The sequence below is a fragment of the Monodelphis domestica genome, chromosome 7 (genome assembly GCF_027887165.1).
Source record: "Monodelphis domestica isolate mMonDom1 chromosome 7, mMonDom1.pri, whole genome shotgun sequence".
Taxonomy (NCBI): Eukaryota; Metazoa; Chordata; class Mammalia; order Didelphimorphia; family Didelphidae; genus Monodelphis; species Monodelphis domestica.
This window is the reverse complement of record NC_077233.1, coordinates 218,271,605-218,289,773: the sequence shown is the minus strand read 5'-3', so window position 1 is coordinate 218,289,773 and position 18,169 is coordinate 218,271,605. Positions and strand designations below refer to the sequence as shown.

At 35.9% G+C, this 18,169-nt stretch overlaps 1 protein-coding gene across 2 annotated transcripts in view; it reads left to right on the top strand.

Annotated features, from left to right (window-relative positions):
* The window catches only part of LOC100029348 (kinesin-like protein KIF19), a 123,851-nt gene that overhangs the window by 42,663 nt on the left and 63,019 nt on the right, over positions 1-18,169 (top strand). Inside the window, exons 8-12 of one of the 2 annotated variants that reach the window (XM_056806488.1) lie at positions 7,505-7,657; positions 10,886-11,008; positions 11,756-11,906; positions 13,243-13,414; positions 14,454-14,619. In XM_056806488.1, the coding sequence (XP_056662466.1) occupies positions 7,505-7,657; positions 10,886-11,008; positions 11,756-11,906; positions 13,243-13,414; positions 14,454-14,619 (765 nt within the window). Of the gene's footprint in view, positions 1-7,504; positions 7,658-10,885; positions 11,009-11,755; positions 11,907-13,239; positions 13,415-14,453; positions 14,620-18,169 lie in introns of both variants that reach the window. The other variant, XM_056806487.1, reaches the window with a different exon arrangement.

Here is an 18,169-nt window from a genome sequence, read left to right as displayed (position 1 = left end):
ATTCTGATAATTTAAATGTATTTATTTTAACTCTTGCAACTTTGTTGAGGTTATTATTTGAATTATTTTTATTGATTTTTTATGATTTTCTAAGTATATCAAAATCATCTACAAAAATTGTTTGTTTCCTCCTTGCCTATGCTTATTCCACAATTTATTTTTTGTTATATTATTACAGATGTTATTTCTAGAACTATGTTAAAGAGTAGTGGTGAAAATGAGTGTCGTTGCTTTATGCTTAATCTTTTGGAAAGGACTCTTATCTTTTCTCCATTCCATATAATGTTTCCTCTGGGATTTAGATAATTATCATTTATCATTTAAAAAAAGATGTGTTAATTCCTGTGTTTTCTAAAATTTTAAATAGAAATAGGTGCTAGAATTTACAAAAAATCTTTTCAACATCCATTAATAGAATGATCTAATTTTAAATATTTATATTATTAGATATAAATTAAATTTATAATATTTATCATAAAATTCTTATCTTTTTCATCTTAGTTATGCTGAATCACTCCTGAATTATTGATTTAAACCTAACCTGGTCATAGTGTAGTATATTTGCAATATGTCAATATTGCCAATTAAAAAAAATTTTTTTTCTATCAGTATTCATTAGGAATGTCAATCTTTAGTTTTCTTTCTCTGATTCATGTCTTCCTGATTTAGGTATCAATAATATATTCATATCATAAAATTAAGAGAGATACCTACTTTATTATTATTATATAATTTATATAATATTGAATTAATTATTTTTGAATGTTTTATAGAATTGACTTGTAAATTAATCTGGTTCTATAATTATTTCCTTTGGAAGTACATTTATAGCTGGTTTATTTTCTTTTTATAGTACTGGGTTATTAATTTAATTCTTTTTTTTTTTGTTAACTTGGATAGTTTATGTTTTTGTAAATATACTCCTACTTCCTCCAAATTGTCAATTTTGTTAGCATAGAATCAAGCAAGTGGTTTTGAACAATCTCCTTTATTTCCTCTTTTAATCATTGTGAATTCTTCTTTTTTGATATTAGCAATTTGGTTTTCCTATTAAAAAAAAATCAGGGGGGCAGCTAGGGTAGCTCAGTGAATTGAGAGCCAGGTCTAGAGACAGGAGGTCCTAGGTTCAAATCTGGCCTCAGACATTTCCTAGATGTATGACCCTGGGCAAGTCACTTAACCCCCAGTGCCTAGCCCTTACCTCTCTTCTGCCTTTGGAACCAATACACAATATTGATTCCAAGATGGAAGGTAAGGGTTTAAAAAAAAAATCAGATTAGCAAACTTTTTTATTAGGCATCTGCCTCCCACCCCATAGCTCTAGTTTTATTTATCAATTCAATGGTCTTTTTTCTTTCAACTTTATTAATCTCAAGTTAATCTTCTGAATTTCTACTTTGTTGATTATTTGGGAATTTTTGATTTGTTATTTATATTTTTTAATTACTTGCTCCAATTCATTTATTTGTTCTTTTTTCTTTTGTTGATGAAAGTGTTTAGAAATTTAAATGTTCCCCTAACAACTGTGTTCCATTAATTTTGATATTTTTTTCATTATCATAATTTCCTTTGATGGAAATGCCTATTATTTCTATAATTTGTTCTTTGATTCACTACTCAGTCAATAAACATTTATTAAGTGTCTACTATGTGCCAGGCACAGTACTAAGCATTTTACAAATGTTATCCCATTTAGTCCTCACAACAACCCTGGGAGGTAAGTGCTATTATTATCCTCATTTTTCAGTGGGGGAAACTGAAGCAGAAATGGATTAGGTGATTTTCCTAGGGTTGCACAGCTAATAAATGTCTGAGACTGAAATTGAATGTTAGATCTCCCTGACTTTAGGCCTAGTGTGCTTGATCCAATTTGCCATCTAGCTACATGACATCAATTCTTAAAGAATGATGTTATTTAGCTTCCAAATATTTTAAAATTCTTTCTTTAAAGGTTTTTTATTGAATATAATTTATTGCATGGTGACTAGTAAATTATATGGTTAGTATTTCTGTTATATATATTTTTGGAAAGGTTTTTATACTTCAGTATATTGTTTATTTTTTATAAAAATGCCATGTATAGTTGAGAATATGTAAATTCCTTTCTGTTCCCATTTAGTAATTACCAGATACCTACCATCTCTAATTTTTCTAAAGTTCTCTTCATGCCATTATTTTCTTCCTTTTTTTATCTCTTGTTTATTTATTTTAGATTTACATTAAAGGTGCATTAAAGTCTTTCTTTTTAAAAGAAAAAAAATGCCAAAATTAAGAGCACTGATTAGATTCATAGAATGCTTTGGTTCTAAGGAAATAGAAAAGGTTATTATCCCAAATTGGCTGTAGTATTTTCTGGGAGTGTTCTGGGAATATTAGAGCAGTTGATCAAGATTTATAGAATCATAGATCTAGAGCTAGAAAAGATCTTAGCAGAATCTAGTCTAATCCTCTCATTTTACACAGAAGGAAACTGAGGCCTAGCAAGGTTAAAATAACTTGCCTAAGGCAGTTAGAAAGTAGTGAGCTTGAATTTAGACAGGCCATGGTAAGATGTTAGACACTAAGACTTCCTCATCCATAAAATGTTGGATTAATGTGCTAAAAGGAACCTCTAAGATCTCTTCCAATTAAAAAGTTATGCTCCAGTGACCATTATCAGTTGTTTGAGTAAATACAGTCTATCCAGAGATGAGCCTACTTCATTTTCTTCAAACCTTGTATTTTTAGATGTTCAATCCATGGTTTTGTTTTTGTTTTGTGTAAAAACTATTTAAGTTAATGAATGAAGACACCTATAATTAAAAGAGCAAAGGTCCAAGTAATATATCAATGTTAAAGGATTTATCCTTCTTACTAAATTCCCCGAAGGACTGACATTTCTAAAGTGAAAAGTATAAGATTAGATCATTCTAAAATGGCAAAATCAAAGACTTTAGAAGACAGTGATAAATGAAACTACTGAAAATGAATGGGAAATCCAAGAACAAACTAAGAGGAATCTTGAGAGCTTGAAATAACCAAAGAACCATGGGAAATATAGAAAGATAAATGACACATACTGAATGATTCCAACATTATTTCTACATAGTGTTACTATGAAAAAAGTGGGACTAATGTTTGCTTGTTTAAACAAACTCCTGTTGGCTTCAAAAAAATTATCTAGGGGCAGCTAGGTGGCTCGTGGATAGAGAGACATGACTAAAGATGGGAGATCCTGTGTTAACATCTAGTCTCAAACTATGTGTGTGATCCTGGGCAAATCACTTAACCCCAAGTGCTGAGCCCTCACTCTTCTGCCTTGGAACTAATAGTATTTATTCTAAGATGAAAGGTAAGGGTTTTTTAAAAAAGATATTATCTATGGTAGTGATAGGCATAGTATAATGTTATTTCCATTGCTTAGAACAATTTTTGAAGTCCTTTTTGGAATACCTTTCAGACTTTATTTATAAATCAAAACATAAAACCATTCATATTTCTTCATGGCCACATTTCATTTTTTAAAAAACCCTTACCCTCCGTGTTAGAATCAATACTGGGTATTGGTTTTTAGGCAGAAGAGTGGTAAAGGCTAAGCAATGGGGGTTAAGTGACTTGCCCAGGATCACACATCTAGGAAGTGTCTGAGGCCAGATTTGAACCCAGGACCTCCTGTCTCTGGGCCTGACTCTCAATCCATTAAGCCACCCAGAAGCCACCCAGAACCCCCCCCCCCATTTAATTTTTGAGCCTAAATAACATTTCCTAGCTTGATCACTTCCCTTATTCAGTTGACTTCAAGATGTTAAAAAAAAACAAACCTGTTTTCCAAAAGATGGAAATCAGCCATCACTACCCACATTTGAAAGAATTCCACATTTCTAATATAGAGTTTTCAAATCATTTTGTTCAGTGATAGCATTATTCAAAAAAGTATATGACCTCTTAGCATAACTACGTTGAAAGGAAACACTCATTCAAACTTCTTTAAGTCCTAATATTTATTTTTTAAGTAATTATTTTATAGTCACATTTTACAGGAGGAAAACAAGGAATGAAAACTGCTTAAAGAAGTAACAAGAAGACTCAGAACTCTTATTGAAGGGAGATATAAAAATAGCTGAAACTATTGGAGAGCTATTTATATTTTGAGCAGTTTATTTGATGCAGTGGTAATAAATGTATTTATGAAATCAGGGGTCAGATCTTGAGTATTTTTTATATTGGGCTAGTGGTGTTAAGGATGATAATGACTTTGAATAATGATAAAATATTGACTGACCATGACCTCTATATAGAAATCATCTATCCATCTATCTATAGATGATAGAGCAGTCAGTGGGTAAAGAATCAGTCAATAAGCATTTATTAAGCACATACTATGTGCCATACACTGTGCCAAGTCCTGGGGATACAAAGAAAGGTTAAAGACAGATCCTGCCCTTAAAAAGCTTACTATCTAATGAGGAGCCATGAAAATAACTATGTATAAATAAACTATATCAAGGATAAATCAGAAATAATAAACAGAGATGGCAGCTGGGTTTTCAGAGCCAAGCCTAAAGATGGGAGGACCTGGGTTCAAATATGACTTCACACACTTCCTAGCTGTGTTACCCTGGGCAAGTCACTTAAGCCCCATTGTCTAGCCCTTACCACTCTTCTGCCTTGGAACCAGTATACAGTATTGATTCTAAGGCACCAAGTAAGGGTTAAAAAAAAAAAGAAATTATCCACAGAGAGAAGATATTAGAATTAAGAGGTGTTGGGAAAGATTTACTATGGAAAGCAGGATTTTAGCTGGAACTTGAAGAAGGTCAGGGATATTAGATGGTAATTTTGGACAAATTGCAAATGTACAAAGAATTGGTCCCAGAATTTAACATGTGGAAAAAGAGATAGGCCTTAATTGTCTCTGGGAAACTGCAAAATTCTTTTTGATGAACTCAAACTTCTTGAAACACTCATCATTTTAATATCAATGTTCCTTTGGTAATAAATGTCTGTGAGCCATGGACACAACAGTTTTGAAACTGAAAATGTCAAAAGGCAATGGAGAGACCCATGGAGATTATGAGAGGTTACTAAATATTAGAAATAAGCAATTAAACAGAAAGGTATGATTGAATTAGAAGATGAGCTGGTTATAGACTAAGAACAAGCTTGAGATGTTAAGAAAACCATAAGGAAAACCTCCAACATGTTGGGTAGACTCAATTACAATTAATCAATAAACATATATTAAGCAAGTACCGTATGGCAGGAACTGTGCAACATCCTGGGGATATATACATAAATGTGAAACAATCCTTGCCCTTAAAGAGCTTATATTCTGCTAGTGAGATAAGACATGTGTTGAAGAATGGTATCTAGGGAAAGGGGTATTGGTTTAGGCAGTTACAGAGATTATTAAATAGAAAAACTACATGGTAGTAGATTGTTTTGAGATTGTAGATTTGATTTCTTAATTATCCATGGTCTAATGTGGATCCAAACAAAATTATTAATAGATTAGAGTACTGAGCAGCATACCAGTGTTGAAGCAATTCCAAATGAATGTAGATTTCTGGGAAAGTTGAGATGAAGGCCATGGAAAGGCCTGAGGCAGGATCATCCTGACTCATTACCCCATGTTTTGCTTCTCCTTTTTGGATGGAAAAGACTCTGACCTATGGGAGACCACTATGGGCTTGGCTATTACAACCCTTCAATAATGTGAAATTATAAATCAGCTCTGAGAAAATATATAGCCTCTCTCTTTGCCTCCACAGTGTTTAATAAAGGCTTATTGACTGCCTGAATGACTGATAGAGAAGCATCATGGTGTACTGAATAGAGGGCTAGTCTTGGAGACAGGAAGACCTGGTTTCAAGTCCTACATCTGATCTGTGCTAACTATGATTATGGATAAGTCATTTGACTTCTCAGACCATATCTCTCAGATTTTTCTCAGGCTATAAGTTACAGATGAGTAGTTAATATGCATTGGTAAATAGTTTCTAATATCAGAAGTTTTCTACATCAATAAAGTCACAGGTCTAGATCCCCAGAGTCCAATATATAGATGAATAAAAGTACCTCACCAGTAGTTAAGTTGTCAAAGGATATGAAGGGCCTGTGTTCCAAAGAACAAATGGAAACTATCAGTACCCTTCTGAAAGAATTCACCAAATCACAAATCATGAGAGAAATATAAATTCAAATAAACCAGATGTTTGTCTCACACCCATCACATTGGGAAAGAGGACAAAAGATGATAATAATAGAAGAGCTGTGGGAAGACAGGTACATTAATGCATAATTGGTAGAATTCTACATTGGTCCAACCATTCTGGAAAACATGAGGATTATACTAGAAAGGTCACTAAATTGTGCATATTCTTTGAACCAATGATTCTACTTTTGGATATATTCCTTAACAGGGTCCAAGACAAAGGAAAATTTGTTTGTCATCTACACAAACATTTTTATAGCAGTATTTTTCTGGTAGTAAAAGTCTGAAATCAAAGTGCCTGCCCATGAATTAAAGAATGGCCAAACAAATTGTGATATATGAATATAATGGAATATTATTACATTATAAAATGATGAATAAGAAGACATTAGAATTCTGATCACAGAATCATAGATCATAGTGATTTAGAGATAGATGGGACTTTAGAGATAATCTGCTCCTACCCTCCCACTTTATACGTAAGGAAATTGAAGCCTGAAGTAGTAAGCGACCAGGACAATGCTACACAGATAGTATATGGCATAATTATAATTTGAACTCAAGATTTCTCATTTCAAATATAATCTTCACTTGAAAGCAGTGATGGTGAAAAATATTTCCCCTCCACTTAGAGGAAAAGATGTGGAATGAGACATATATGGTCAATCTTGGCCAATGTATTGGTTTATTTTGCTTATCCTTATTTGTCAATTACAAAAAGAGTCCTCTTGGTAGAGGGGTAGTATTAGGAAATGAAAGCAATATTTAAATGATCAATAAGACAATTGTTTAAAGAGAATTGAAGCAATGCCAGTCTTAGAATTAGTGAATAAATTCTTTGTTATGTTTGGTGGTATATCAATTCAGGAAGCCAGTCTTGAAAGAGTAGCGGACTTAGATTATTGATTTCTTTTCTTTTAAAATATTTTATTTTTTTTACAATTACATAAAAAACTTAATTTTTAACATTCTTTTTTTATAAAAATCTTGAGTTCAAAACTTTTTTCCTCCCCCTCTTCTTTCCTCCCTCATTGAGAAGGCAAGTAATTTGTTATACATGTGCATAGCCTATCAAGTTCTTGAGAATTGACTCTGTGACTATGCTTTCAATTCCTAGAGTCCTAGGTATATTCAACAAGTAGTTGGATAATGATAGATTTTTTTGACAAAGGGCTAAATTGAAGTCTAAATTTCTTCCAGTAATTTTGGAGGAGGCTTAAAATAAAAACCTGTGCCATTAATTAAATGATGGCTGTCAGAAATCTCCTAAACTCATTTTTTCTGAATTCATTATATTTGTCTTCCCTTTAGACACAGAATCGAGGCAAGAGAATGAAGGAGGGAGCTCATATCAACCGTTCTTTGCTGGCTCTCGGTAACTGTATCAATGCACTGAGTGAAAAGGGGGGGAGTCGTTCTCAGTATGTCAATTTTCGGGACAGCAAACTCACACGCCTGTTGAAGGTACAATCTTTTCTCCAAAAAAGTTTTATTGATGCCTTATGTCTTTCATACCACTTTCACTTCCCAGTACATTCCCTATCCACTGAATTCTTTCTTTTAACAAAGAATAATAGTTTGGGCAACTAGGTAACACAGTGGATAGAATGCTAGACCTGGAATCAAGATCTGGATTCCATTTTGGCCTCAGACACTTCCTAGTTGTGTGACCCTGGGCAAGTCACTTAACTCTGTCTCATCCTTTTTTTAAAATTTTATTTAGTCAATTTAGAACATTATTCCTTGGTTACAAGAATTGTATTCTTTCCCTCCCTCCCCTACCCCCATCCTTTCCGTAGCCCACTCTGTCTCATTCTTGTTGTTCTTTTGTTTAAAATGGATAAAAAGACAGAAGGTAAAAGGTTAAAAAAATAATAGTTAAGGAAGCCAGAATGGCATAACCAATTCATCTGACAGTGTATGTAGCATTTCACACTCACCCACCTCTCTGCCATGAGGAGGTGAGTGGGCTTTGTCATCTGTTCTCTGGGACCAAGATAGGTCATCAAACTTAATATGCATCTGACAGCTTTCAGTGTTGTTTTCATTTACTTTTATATAGCTCTACATTCTGATGTTATATACTTTGTTCAATCACCCTCAGCAATTTAGATTGGTTAATTTGAAGTGGAACACAGAGGCCCCATGTTCTGAATGTTGGTTACTTCTTTTTTCCTTTAAAGAGGAATCGTCTCAAGATTTTTTGAGTTTTGCATTATTTATATCACATTTAGGAAATTTCAAACTAAATTTGAATTAAAAGTTCCTAGAGTAAAGGTAAGAGGTCATGGTTTTGGCGCACTAAGACTCATTCTTAAGTAGGATTTAATATCATCTTTATTTGGGACGGTGTCCATCAATTGGGGGATGGCTGAACAAGTGATAGCATATGACTGTGATGGAATACTATTGTGTTGCAAGAAATAAAGGAGAAGGTGGTTTCAGAGAAAACTAAGAAGATCAGATAAACTAACACAAAGTGAAGTGAGTAGAAACAGAACATTTTATATAATGAAAACAATATTGTAAAGACAAACTTTGAAAGACTTAGGAAACCTAATAAATATAATGATCAACTACAGTTCCAGAGAACTTGGGATGAAACATACTGCCTACTTTCTGATAGAGAAGTGATGGACTCAGAGGAAGATTGAAGCTTTTTTGGGGGGGGGAGGAAGGGGACATGTCCAATTTGGAAATTTACTTTGCTTGACTATATAAGTTTGTAACAGTTGGGTTTTTTTAACCATGTGTATTTTTTACCCCTTTCAGTTGCAGGTAGGGTGAGAGGGAAAGAAGGTGGATCTCCATGAAAACAAAATAAAATAAAAATTTTAAAAGATCATCTTTGAAGAATAAATTTTAATTATTTAGATTAATTCATCTTGGTCTCTGAGTTGGACAGTCTTTTTACTGCACTCAAAGGATAGGAACGTAGTGTTCAAGATAATATAATATAAATGTTTAAATTCTATCAGGGAGGAACCTGAGGCTTAAAGAAATGAAATGCCCCACAGTAGGATTCTAACCCATGTGGCCTGACTTGAGGCCCAGTTCTCTCTTTGAATTCAATTAAAAAAAATATTTCATTAAGTAGTTACTATGTGCTAGGTGGTACAATGGATAGAGTATCAACTATGGAGTCAGGAAGACTTGTCTGAGTTCAAATCAGATACTTAATAGCTGGGCGACCGTGGACAAGCTACTGCACCCTGTTTGTGTAGGTGTCTTCATTTGTCAAATGAGAGAGAGAAGGAAATGGCAAACTACTCTAATATCTTTGCCAGGAAAACCCCAAATGGGATCACAAAGATCACTGAAGAACAATATAACAAAAAACTTTATGCAAAAGAGGCATTGTGTCCCCAGTTGGTAAAAGGATATGAATAGTAAGTTTTCAGATAAAGAAATCAAGCTATCAATAATCATATGATAAAATGTTCTAAACCCCTCTTGATTAGAGAAATGCAAATTAAAACAAATCTAAGGTCTCACCTCATACTTATCAGATTGGCCAATATGACAATAAAGGAAATTGATAAATGTTGGAGGGGATGTGGCAAAATTGGGACACTAATACATTGTTGGTATAGTTCTGAACTGAGCCAACCATTCTGGAGGGCAATTTTAGGACTATAATACTGTTCATACCCTTTGATCCAGTAATACCACTACTAGGTCTGTATCCCAAAGAGATAAAAAAAAAATGGGAAAGGACTTGCTTGAACAAGCTTTTATTTATAGCTGCTCTTTTTGTGGTGGCAAAGAACTGGAAACTAAAGGGATTTCTGTCCCTCAGTTGGGGAATGGCTGAACAAATTATGGTATGATGGTATGATGGTGATGAAATGTTATTGTGCTCTAAGGAATGATAAACAGGATGATTTCAGAAAGAGATAGAAAGGCCTTCCTGAACTGATGCAGAGTGAAATAAGCAGAACCAGGGGAACATAGTACACAGTAGCAGCAATAGTGTGGAACAATCAAATGTGATAGACTTAGCTACTAAAAGCAAGATCAGAACAATTCTGATGGACTTATGGTATTCACCTCCAGGGAAAGGACTGTTGGAGTAGGAATACAGATGAAAACATATGATTTATCACTTGTTTATTTGGGTATATGTTTTGGGGTTTTGGTTTTATAATATTATTCACTTAAAAATGAATGTAGAAATATATTTTGTGTAATAATACATCTATAACCCAGATTGAATTGCTTGCCAGCTCTGAGAGGGGGAGGGAAGAAAGAAGGGAGACAATTTGAATCATATAACTTTAGAAAACATGTGGGAATTTGTTATTAAGATAAAAATAAATAAAGTGAAAAAAGGGGGAAAGAACCTACTTGTAGAAAAATATTTATAGCTGTTCTTTTTGTGGTAGCAAAGAATTGGAAACTGAAGGGATGGCTATCAAATGGGGAATAGCTAAAAAAACTTGTGGCATATGATGGTGATGGAATACGATTGCACTATAAGATAGCAAGGTAAAGGGGAGGAGGGAAGATCTTCTAGACATGGGAGATCACTTTCTCCAAGACACTGAGGCAGAAGAACATGAATTGATTGAAGAATATGAGGAACTGTATCTTTTCTGCTACACAATGATATAGTTCAGATTTGTGATGTGGTTATATAGCAGATGGACTCTGCCTTTCCAACTTGGTTCCAATAACATTTGCATTATATAGGATGCCTTAGGAGGGAATAGCAGAACTGTGATGATTGCCCATATCAGCCCTGCTAGCACTTACTTTGAAGAGTCCCGGACAACCTTGATTTATGCCTACCGAGCAAAAAATATTAAGACAAGGGTAAGTAAATCAAACCCTTCCATTAAAAAATGTAGCCAAACAACAATCAAGGGCCAGGCTGGAGGACTGATTAAGTTAGAAAAATAACAATTGATAGAATTTGGAGTCAGACAATAGTTTGCTGTTTAGTAGATGATGTAACAAATATGACTTGTCTCTAGAGGGGCTAAGCAAAATAGTATAGGCTTAAAAGGAAAAAAAAATAGGGATGGGGCAGATTTTCTTGATTAATATTGAGGCTAACAATGAAGCATTATGGAAGAACTAAAGAATTATCCATCTGGAAATGTTTATGGAGAATAGAAGAGGTATTCAACCTTTTAAAAACATTTTTCAATATTAAATCACCATAAGCCCACCCTGTCCTAGGGGGTATTTTTTTTCAGGACTCTAAGTTGTTAACCATGTAATTAAAAAATATTACTCTATTTTAAAAAATTGAATAGCTCTTGGGAAACACAAAGTATTTATATGCACAATCATATTCACAGAATCACGGTAGAAAAACGGTAGAATTGGAAAAGAATGTAGAAGTCATTTAGTTCAACATCCAGTTAAAAGAAGAAAGGAAACCTCTCTAGCATCCCTGAAAGAGTTTAAGCAGCCTTCATTTAAATGCTTTCAGGTCCAGGAAGTTTGCTTCCTCATGGGACAATTTATTCCATTTTTGGACAATTAATTGTCAGAAAGTTCTTCCCTATGCTCAGCTGACATTTCACTTTTGGTATTTATATCCTGATTCATTAGGTTAAACGTAATCTACTGAATGTCTCCTATCATATTGCCCAGTATACGGACATAATTTCAGACCTACGTAGAGAGATTGAACATCTGAAGTCAAAAATTGAAAAGCAAGAAAAGGAGAAGAAAAATGGACCTGATATCAGAGATGTGCAAGGTACTATAGAAAGTTGGTTTTATTCTCTTCTATAATTGTAATATTTTCTCTTGGAGTACCTGATAATATTATTGATTTTTTTTTCTGTTTTAGAATGACCCTAATCATGTAGCCCTGTGGCTTTCTTCTTTTAGTAAAGACTTGCCCTTCATTTGTCTTAGGATGAATATTGCCACTCAAAGGATATGGAGTAGTTGAAAGAGTTGCTGAAAAAAAAAGTTACTGGACCAAAAGTCGGAAGAACTGGGTTCTAGCCCAAACTCTTATGATGACTGTGACTGTGGGAAAATCCTGTAACTTCTCTAGGGTTTGATTTCCCCAATCTGGAAAATAAGAGACTGTTTCCTTCCTCTTTTTTTCTCACCTGCTTTTCTGGTTATACTTACTGATTGTATTTAGAGGCAGTTAGGTGGAACAGCAGATAAATGCTGTCCCTAGAGTCGGAAGACCCATCTTCCTGAGTTCACATTTAGCCTCAGCTACTTACTAACTGTATGACCCTGGGAAAGTCATTTAACTTTGCTTATTTCCTCATCCTTTTTTAAAAGCCCTTAACTTGCATCTTAGAATCAATATTGTGTATTGGTTCCAAGGCAGAAGAGTGGTAAGAGTTAGGCAATGGGGGGTCAAGTGACTTGTCTAGGGTCACACAGCTAGGAAGTGTCTGAGGTAAGACATAAACCCAGGATATTCTGTTTCAAGGCCTGGTTCTCAACCCTCTAAGCCACCTAGCTCCCTCTTTCCCTTGAAAATGAGTTGGAGAGTGAAATGGCAAACCACTCTAGTATCTTTGCCAAGAAAACCTCAAATGGGGTCAAGAAGAATCAGATACAACTGAAATAACAACAAAAAACTTGATTTGGGGCAGCTTGATTGCATAGTGGATAGACCACTGAACTTAATCAGGGAAACTCATCTTTTTTAGTTAAAATCTGATTTCAGACACTTATTACCTGTGGGACCCTAGGCAGTTCACTTAACCTTGTTTGCCTCAGTTTCCTTATCTATAAAATGAACTAGAGAAGGAAATGGCAAATCACTCCAGGATCTTTGCCAAGAAAACCCCAAAATGGGATCACAGAAATTCAGATATGACTCGAACGGCTGAACAACTTGGAAAGAATACTAGATTTGAAGTCAAGGAGACCTAAATTCTTATCCTTCACTTCTTTGACTCTTAATTTGCTCATCCACAAAGTGAGAAGCTTGGACTAAAGAGTCTTTAAGGCCCCTTCCATTTCTGAAAATGCTTTTAATTCAACTGCATTTTTATCTCAGGCAGATTCCAATTAAAGTTCTTTTTTCTCTGTCTCTCTCTCTCTCTTTTTAATAGCAGAAGTCCATCATGACTCAGAGGAAGATAGCCGGATGCAGATGAATAAGATTCGGGGACAATTGATCGGTGCATTCAAGGAGCAGATGGAAATGAGACGGAGTCTTATGGAATTAGAAAACACAAATATTGAGCTGCATATTGATACCTCCCGACACCTCTTGACAATAGCAGAGTAAGTATATCTGTGATCCTGTTGTGTACACATGACACACCACTGAATCTAGAATTGTTCATGATACATAGGAGTTTTTGTGAGTCTCAGTGATGATCACAGTCACTTTCAGAAAGAGCAATGGATTTGGCATTATTAGAAAAAAATCTATATTTGAATTCAAACTCTGCTGCACCACTGACAGAACTGAATTAGACAATATATGTAAAGTACTCTGAAAACCTTAAAGGGCTACAGAAATATTTATTTTTATTATTCCTCCTTTCAGTGGTACAGGTCGCAAACTATACAGGGTTATCACAAGGTCATCTATGCCTTCCTCATCCATTGTGACATAAATTCTTTTTGTTTTCCCCCTTTAAACCCTTACCTTCTGCTTTGGGTGATCTAAAGGAAGTCTTCTAATTTAATTTTAATTAAAAAAAAAACCTTACCTTCTGTCTTAGAATCAACTAATAGGTGTATTCATTCCAAGGCAGAAGAGTAGTAAGGGTTAGGCAATGGGGGTCAAGTGACTTGCCCAGGGTCACACAGCTAGGAAGTATGTGAGGCTATATTTGAACCTAGGACCTCCTGTCTCTAGGCCTGACTCTCTATCCACTGAGCCACCCAGCTGCCTCATGTCCCATTAATTCTAAGAGCCTTCTAGCTCTTTGCTGCTGCATCTATAATAGCAATGACATTTATTTAGCACTTAAGGTTTCCCAAGAGTAAGCATTATTACTCTCATTTTATGGATTAACAAACAGAGACCTTTAGAGCTTAGATGATTTGCTTAGGAGCATAGAACAAAGAAACCTGGAAAAGAGATTGCCCCTACATTTCTCCTGATTGCCAATCCAGTTCTAATTCTAGTACACTTGTTTTCTGTCATGCTACACTTTGAGGCAGTTAGATGACACAATGGATAGAAGGATGAGCTTGGAGTTGGGAAGACTTGAGTCCAAATTCTACATCCAACACTTAAGACTGCCTTGTGCTGCTTTGGTGCATGCTGGGTTTAGTCTTTTTTAAAAAATGTATTGGTTTTGACTTGCAGCTGGGAACGAGAAAAGGCCCATCAGGCTCACAAGGAGAAAGATGATGAAAATGTAGAAGCTGATGGTGAAGAAGAAGGAGAGACCAATGAACCTCATGAAGTTTCCATAGCCAGAGAGGAGATCAACATGCTCTTAGCAGAACAACGGAAAACGGCAGCCCTAAAGGTAGGAGGATATCAGAGTAATTATGGACTGAGTGCTGTCATGGAATGGCAGTGCCTCATTTTCCTTATCTAGAAAATGAAATGTAGAAGGATATGGCAAATCACTTCAGTATCTTTTCCAAGAAAACCCAAAGGGGGTCATGAATAGTGGAACACAACTGAAATGACTGCCCTCAGGAAGCTTATATGCTCACTGAGAAAACAGAAAATGAAATGAATATGAAAAAGAGAATAATGAAATCTTCTGGCCTCAAGCTCACCAACTGTGATCAGTTGGTCAGTTGGGTCAGTTACTGAATTTCCCCCCAACCTCAATCTCCTCCTCTGTAAAATGAAGTGGGTGAGGTCCCTTTTAGCTCTAGACCCAAAGTGCTAAAATGTCTGATAACAACTACTGGTACAGAAGGCGTTCGGATAGGGAGCAATGAGACTGATGTTGTTCAGGGCAGAGAACAAATGAATAATAAACCTGGCAGCCCTAGAAATTGGATCAGGGAGTGGTGCAGTAGACAGAGCACTGGGCAAGGAGTTAGGAGGACTCATCTTCTTGATTTCAAATCTGGCCTCAGATATGTACAAATCACCTCACTCTCTTTGCCTCATTTTCCTTATCTGGAAAATGAAATGTAGAAGGATATGGCAAATCACTTCAGTATCTTTTCCAAGAAAACCCCAAAGGGGGTCATGAATAGTAGAACACAACTGAAATGACTGAATATAGGGGTCATAGATCCCTAAGAGATCTCAGATGGTGTCCAGTTTAACCTTCTCATTTTACAAATAAGGAAACAGGAGATCAGAATGGTTACATAGGTCATTCAACCTCAGAGGTCAGATTTGAATCCGGGTCTTCTCTGAGTGGATATACTTTTCACTGTACTATGAACTGTGGCTTTCACACTTATTAAATTTTCATGTGTATAGTCATTATTAGCCTCCTATTAGGGCAGTATAACTTAGTAGGTGCTACCTCATTGCGTGGAGCTCAATTTTATCCTATGAGTCTAGGGACTATACAAGTGCATAAAGGGTTCTTCTGCTGCTTTGCATCTAGGATAGAGCATGAGACCTGGAGTCATTGAGGTATGAGTTCAAATCCAGCCTCAGGTCCTTTCTACCTCAGTGTCCTTATCTATAAAATGAGGATTGTAATAGCACCTAGTTCCCAAGATTGTTGTGATGATAAAACGTGAGAATATTTTTAAAGCACTTTACACATCTTTAAGTGTCACATGGGGACAAAATAAATGGATTTTCTACATTGAAGGCTGGTAAAGATTTCATAGCTCTGCCTTGGCCTTAAATCAGGAATTCTTTCTTTTTAGTTTAACTAATTCAGAATATATTTTTTTAAACCCTTACCTTCTGTCTTGGAGTCAATACTGTGTATTGGCTCCAAGGCAGAAGAGTGGTAAGGGTTAGGCAATGGGGGTCAAGTGACTTGCCCAGGGTCACACAGCTAGGAAGTGGCTGAGGCCGGATTTGAACCTAGGACCTCCCGTCTCTAGGCCTGGTTCTCAATCCACTGAGCTACTCAGCTGCCCCCTCAGAATATTTTTTGATGGTAATATGATTCAGGTTATTTCCCTCCCCTCCTCCCACCCCCTCTAATAGCCAATGCATTAGGGTGATTGCTTAGAGTCTACATCCCCAATCATATCTCCATCATCCCATGTGATGGAGCAGTTGTTTTTCTGCTCCCACAGTTGTTCCTCTGGGTGTGGATAGTGTTCTTTCTCATGAATCTCTCAGAATTGTCCTGGATAATTACATTGTTGCTATTAGAGAAGTCTATTACATTCGATTGTGCCACAGTGTATCCATCCCTGTGTACAATGTTCTCCTGGTTCTGTTCCTTTCACTCTTGCATCAGTTCCTGGAGGTTGTTCCAATTCACATGGAATTCCTGCAGTTTATTATTCCTTTGAGCACAATAGTATTCCCTCACCACAATTTGTTCAGCCATTCCCCAATCAAAGGGAATCCCCTAATTTTCCAGTTTTGTTTTGTTTTTTGCCAACACAAAGAGCACAGCTATGAATATTTTTGTACAAGCCTTTTTCCCTATTATCTCTTTGGGGTATAAACCCAGCAATGCTTTGGATGGATCAAAGAGCAGACAGTCTTTTAACATCCTTTAAATCAGGAATTCTTTTTTTTTTTTAATTAAAAAAAATTTTTTTTAAACCCTTACCTTCTCTCTTGGAACCAATACTGTGTATTGGCTCCAAGGCAGAAGAGTGGTAAGGTCTAGGAAATGGGGATCAAGTGACTTGCCCAGGGTCACACAGCTAGGAAGTGGCTGAGGTCAGATTTGAACCTAGGACCTCCTGTCTCTAGGCCTGGCTCTCAATCCACTGAGCTACCCAGCTGCCCCCTAAATCAGGAATTCTTAACTCTATTTGTGTCATGGACTTGTTTGGCAAAGTTATGGAATTTTTAGGATAATATTTTTCATTGTATGTAGGCTTATAAAGAAAATCAGCTGTGTTGAAATGTAATAAGAATATTTAAAAATGTTTATATATGCTAGATTAAGTCCTTGCCTTAAATAAAATCTGTTTACCTTTTTAAAAAGTGTCACGTGAATGCTACTATTAGCTATATGCAAAATAGGAGAAATATGAATATGGTTGGTCAGTTTTTGTGGAATGTTTCTTCTTTCTTTTTTTCTTATTCTTTAATATAAGGGATAACTCTCCGAGAAGGGGTTGAGAAAGACACAGCAGAGAATATAAAGCAAAAGCTGTCAATAAAAGCTTATTTGAAAACTAAAAAGGGACTCAGTAGGAGAAAGGTGCTGGTGACCATGGAGCAATCCCCCCTCCCCCTAGTACACTCTGCCATTCTGCAGCAGCCAATTATAGATTTTAATGAAAAAATGTGAGAGGGTTAGAAAAAGCGAATTCATTTACATGTATGGAATCAACTGTGGTGTTTAGGGAAGTCTTGGTTTCCTACTCTTAGGGTAGTATTTTTTGGGATCCCCTGAGGATTTTGGGTTGACTCATTCAAAGTAAGTGTCTGTGTTCCTTTTGGGAATAATGGCATCTAGGGACTGGTACTAATTATGATAATCCAAGGTTACAGGAAAAGTCATTATGAGAGAGGGCAAGTAAGTAGCTCAGTGGCTTGAGAGCCAGGCCTAGAGATGGGAGGTCCTGGGTTCAAATATGACCCTAAGGTCTTCCTTAGGGTCTTCCTAGCTGGGTGACCCTGGGCAAGTCACTTAACCCCCATTGCCTATCCCTTACTACTTTGGAACCAATATACAGTATTGATTCTAAGATGGAAGGGAAGGGTTTAAAAAAACTTTTTGAAAGGTCATGATAAGAAATCAGAGTGTGGTGTGCTACACAGTATGTAGCTATTACAGAAAGGGTTCTCTTGAACTCTGCTGCCTGGGCTCACGATCATGCATGGACTGACTAAGACCTTTCGCCAGCCACAGGGGAGCACCTACAGCAATAGAATGGAGATATTTAGAGAGGTGAGAAGTGGATCATGTATATGACATGGCTCCTCCCTTCTGACAATGACTATTGCTAGAA